General features: G+C 56.2%; 2 protein-coding genes across 2 annotated transcripts; one reads left to right on the forward strand and one right to left on the reverse strand.

Moving 5' to 3' along the window:
- Positions 1-198: 198 nt before the first annotated feature.
- GNI_158470 (hypothetical protein) lies at positions 199-1,052 on the reverse strand (the record flags this gene model as incomplete). The annotated part of the gene is made up of 2 exons (XM_011136295.1): positions 199-598; positions 658-1,052. The coding sequence occupies 2 exons, from the start codon at positions 1,050-1,052 to the stop codon at positions 199-201; spliced, it is 795 nt and encodes a 264-aa protein (XP_011134597.1).
- Positions 1,053-1,359: 307 nt separating this feature from the next.
- Positions 1,360-3,363, forward strand: GNI_158480 (putative transmembrane protein; the record flags this gene model as incomplete). Its single annotated transcript, XM_011136296.1, has 1 exon — positions 1,360-3,363. A coding segment is annotated over one exon (2,004 nt), but the record flags the coding sequence as incomplete, so codon positions are not given.
- Between the last annotated feature and the right edge of the window lie 794 nt (positions 3,364-4,157).

A 4,157-nucleotide genomic window follows, 5' to 3' on the forward strand; every position in this document is an offset into this window, starting at 1 on the left:
TCGATGTCCGCCATGTCCCTAAGACAGGAAGGCGTATGAAAGACCTCCAGCGCTCTGCGGCTCAACATTAAATAATGTCCGGTTTACGGGTTATTATTATCCCCCCCCCCGGAATGCACCTTCCCAAACTCGTTCTATTTCAGTTGTTGGTTGGTCGCGATGAAAGCGGACTGCAGGTGGTTGTCTGTCAGTGCACAACTAGTCCAGGCACAGTCCGGGAATGTATTGCCGAGGACGGCTTTGTGGAATAGACGTCTGCTTGGTCGGCTTGTTTTTCTGCTGTCGGTTTTCAGCCGGGACAACAGTCACAGCGGTCTTCTTGTTTCCGGCTCCCTTTCTCACACCGGTGGGCGCTACGACGGGCGGCGCGGACTCAGCGAGTATGTCCTTCTTCACACCCGCGATTAAGTGCGTCAACAACCGATGCTTCCCCAAACTGCAGTAGCTAGATCGCGCACACACGCTCGTTATTAAATCAATGGTCTCGTGATCGTCATTCACGGCAGAAGCCGCAGACAGCACAGCCGTGGTCATGTACTTGCTCAACTTGTTCTTGCCCACTCGACTCGCTTGAATATCTTCATACTTCACCAAGAGACTAAAACGACGTGAGTGTGCAGACGAGATTGGTCGTGCTGACGGTGTGTTCGTGATGACGTGGATGGGAGCAGGGTTTTCAAAACGTACTCGCAATATTCTTTGCGGAGCCGGTTCACATCGTAGTCAATTTTCTGCTTTTGCGCGGCAGTCATAGTATCCCACTCTTCAAGGTTGTTGTAGAGGAGGTCTTCCCATTCCTCGGGCACCGAAAATTCATTCGAACTTCCAATTTCGATGGCAGAAGCCAGTTCTTGAGATACAGCGGGGCTAGGAGCGGCCTGGCTGTCGGCAGGTTGACTAACTGGCTCTTTCCGTTTGCCCGCTGCTTTTTTCGACGCGGTCCTGGCCGCGACATTCAGCTTGCCGTTTGGTTTACCATTCACCTTGCTGATGGCCGCCTTCCCAGCTCGCTCCTTGTTGGACTTTTGCTCGGCCTCCTTCATTTTGGCCATCCTCTTCAGTTGACGCTTCGAAGGGCAAGCGCAGGGCTCCTTGCATCCGCAAGCTTTGGTGAATATATCCGGCTGAAAGGGTAAGTCATCTTCGTCTCTCTGCCAGTCACGAGTCAGCAACCACCATACAAACAAGCCCAGAATTATTCTGCGGGGACAGAAATTAGTTGGCGCACGAAATTAGGCAGCGCTGCAGCAGGAAATTGTGTGCGCACACACGTGTGCTCCCTGGCAGGAGCGGTTGCGGAGTAAACTTACCCATAAACAGCGATAGCACTGATCAACATGGGCGAAGGATATTTTATAAATGAAGGTACCCTGGAACCTATTGGTCTGGGTCTGCAATTGGGCGCAGTACCCGGCTCTTCTACTCGGAATTAAACTTCTGGCGGACCTGCCAAGTGAAGGATACAGTGGAGAGGAGTCCAGCTATAATTTGGATCGTACTGCAACTCAATTTCGAACCAATACCAAAGTGCGCGAGGAAGTGCGTCAAATAGTCACCAGCGGGCGGGGTGTCGACGCGCTGTTTTCGTGGTTCAGCGGACGAACTGACGCCACCAGGAACTCAATACAGATTATTAAAGTGGGCACGGGGTTATCTGAAGGACAGCGCGTGTCTGATGGACAGAATCTGTCTGAAGGACAGCGCGTGTCTGGCGGGCGGCGCCTTGATGCGCTACCGGGTGCGTCGGTCCGAGCGGACAAAACCGTGCATGATGGCGACGACAGCGGTGTTCATTCACGGCCCCGTTGGGGCGAATTTCTGATAGTGGTCTCACCACCGGGCGGTGACAGCCGCGATTCAATCATTGTGAGTACGGTGTACAGACGTAACCCTTTGGCTACAGGTGATGGTAAACAAACCTCGGCTGAGCGGACCATAGCTGAGAGGGCTATGGGTGAGCTGGGGCTGGTTCCAGAAATGGTCGATGTGGCGTTCCAGTTGGCAGGCGTGGATTGGTTGGCGAAGACAGTGTACTTCCAATTTACTCCGGACTATTACTTCAGTCAGGGAGCGAAACGTTTTCTAGACTGGTACTTGTACGACGAGGATACCGAGCTTTATTCGGAAGTAACGCGTAATGGCATCGTGCGGCAGGCGTTGTGTGTATTGCCCTTCAACGAACACGTACAACGCTACAGTTCATTCCCTTGGGTCCACTCGTTCGCCGAGGAGACGTCACGACGTCGGCGAGGAAGCAGTGGGGCGGGGGGTCTGCAGATCCACACGACGAAGACGGGTCCGAGGAACGCCAATGTCGACTTCGTCCTCAAAAGTGCCGGTGACCAGGCTTGGCTGGCGCCGCTGCGAACCCAAGTTGCCCGCGAACTCAACGGCTTCGCGCTCCATCTACCACACACCTACTTCGCCGAAAAACTCATCGACGCTATTACCATCCAACCCTTCATCAACAATACCGCTCACCACTGGGACGTCGACCACTCAAACGTCGACCACTATTGGAACATGGAGCAGACCCCGCCAGCAATCCAGGCGGAACTGGAGCAACGCAAAGATGACCTCATCCGTCTCTTTGGCGCCCTCCTGCGAGCTAACAACGAAATGGTCCTCCACTTCCACCACCTCAGCTCCCAACACTGGATCACCGAAAACCGCAGAGTCGTCACGGCCGCCTCCACTCTACCCGGCGTCATCTTTCTCGTCGTGGCCCTCATCTCCTCCGCCTACTCCGAACCCTTCCTCGACCACCTCCCCGCGGCCCACACCTCAGACCAGGACTCAATCCTAGGTGGCGACCGAACCCACCCAGACGACCGGGGTCAGCACGACGACCGGGGTCAGCATGACGACCGGGGTCAGCATGACGACCGGGGTCAGCACCACGACCGGGTTCAAGACCACGACCGGGCTCAAGATCATGAGGACGACCGAACTGTTCATGAGGACGACCGAGCTGTTCATGAAGACCGGACCTATCACGGCTACCCGCAGGACGACTCAAGTGTACGGCTGCGCCACCCGGTGGATAGCTTGGCCTCGGGTAGTTTGGGCTCAGAGACTGACTTGGCTTCGCGTTCACAAGACGGACGGGCAAAGGCTCGGCTTTGGTGGCAGCTGAGTCCATTGGACCGCGGGTTTTACAATGAGCCGGTCTGGAAGCCACAGGCCGCACTGGGTCGTGTGCCGGCTGCGTTAAAGCTCTGGGTCGTGGACGCAGCACCGTCCGATCTCAAGCCGCTCGGAGTCGGCGAGAATCTCGTGGGTGGCTACGTGACCACGATGGTTTACGTCGCGGGATTGACGACGGTGCTGCATCTCGCAGTCCAGCAAAGAAGTCCTGATCTAGTCTGTCCCGAGACCCCGGAGTCGCTCTTGGGTTTTGTTCTCCAACATCTCAGCTTCAGCACGGCCGCTGGCCTGACTGTGTTCGGCGTAGGCTTCGTAGCACTTTTACTCTTCACATACTGTACCCGACGAGCGAACAAAACCCACCGCTGGACACTGGCTCTACTCTGCTGGTTAGACATGGTCGCCCGCGGTTGCAACTTGGTCATCACCGCTCTCCTGGGCACGCTATACGTGAGCAACACAGCACCAGGGCATGACAACCGTGACCACAGGCAGCGCACGATAAGACACAGACACAAGAGGTCACGCACGTGTGTCCAGTGGATCTGTTTAATGCTTGTTCGATGTAGGGTCTGCAGCCCTCGTTGGGTCTGTTGGCGCTGCTTACGGTGCCGGTGGTGGCGGTGTTACCGGTGCCTGTGGGCTGGTTAGTGTGTCTGCTAGGCGCGAGTCGTTACCGTTTCGGCGTGGGTGCCGCGTTGCGGCTTCCTTTATTGGACGAGTTGGTGGGGAGCTGCTTGTCGGCTGACGTCGTCTTCGGGACGCCGTTGCTAGCAGAAGTTTGTGGACTTACGCGTGCGCCCACATACTCGGTACTGATGCTGTTAGTGGTCGTGACTTTTTTGCAGGTGCTGTGCCGAAACATTCTCTTCTTGGCCCGCGTGGTGTGTCAGATGCGGCGGCACGGTGAGGCGTGAGTAAGGAACCGACGGCAAGGTCCAGCGAGGGGAAGGTTCAGCGGTGGCGAGAGATATGTTGGCTCATAGTACGGTGGGGGGGGGGGATGCGCT

This window comes from Gregarina niphandrodes, assembly GCF_000223845.1.
Source record: "Gregarina niphandrodes unplaced genomic scaffold scaffold00048, whole genome shotgun sequence".
NCBI classification, from domain to species: Eukaryota; Apicomplexa; class Conoidasida; order Eugregarinorida; family Gregarinidae; genus Gregarina; species Gregarina niphandrodes.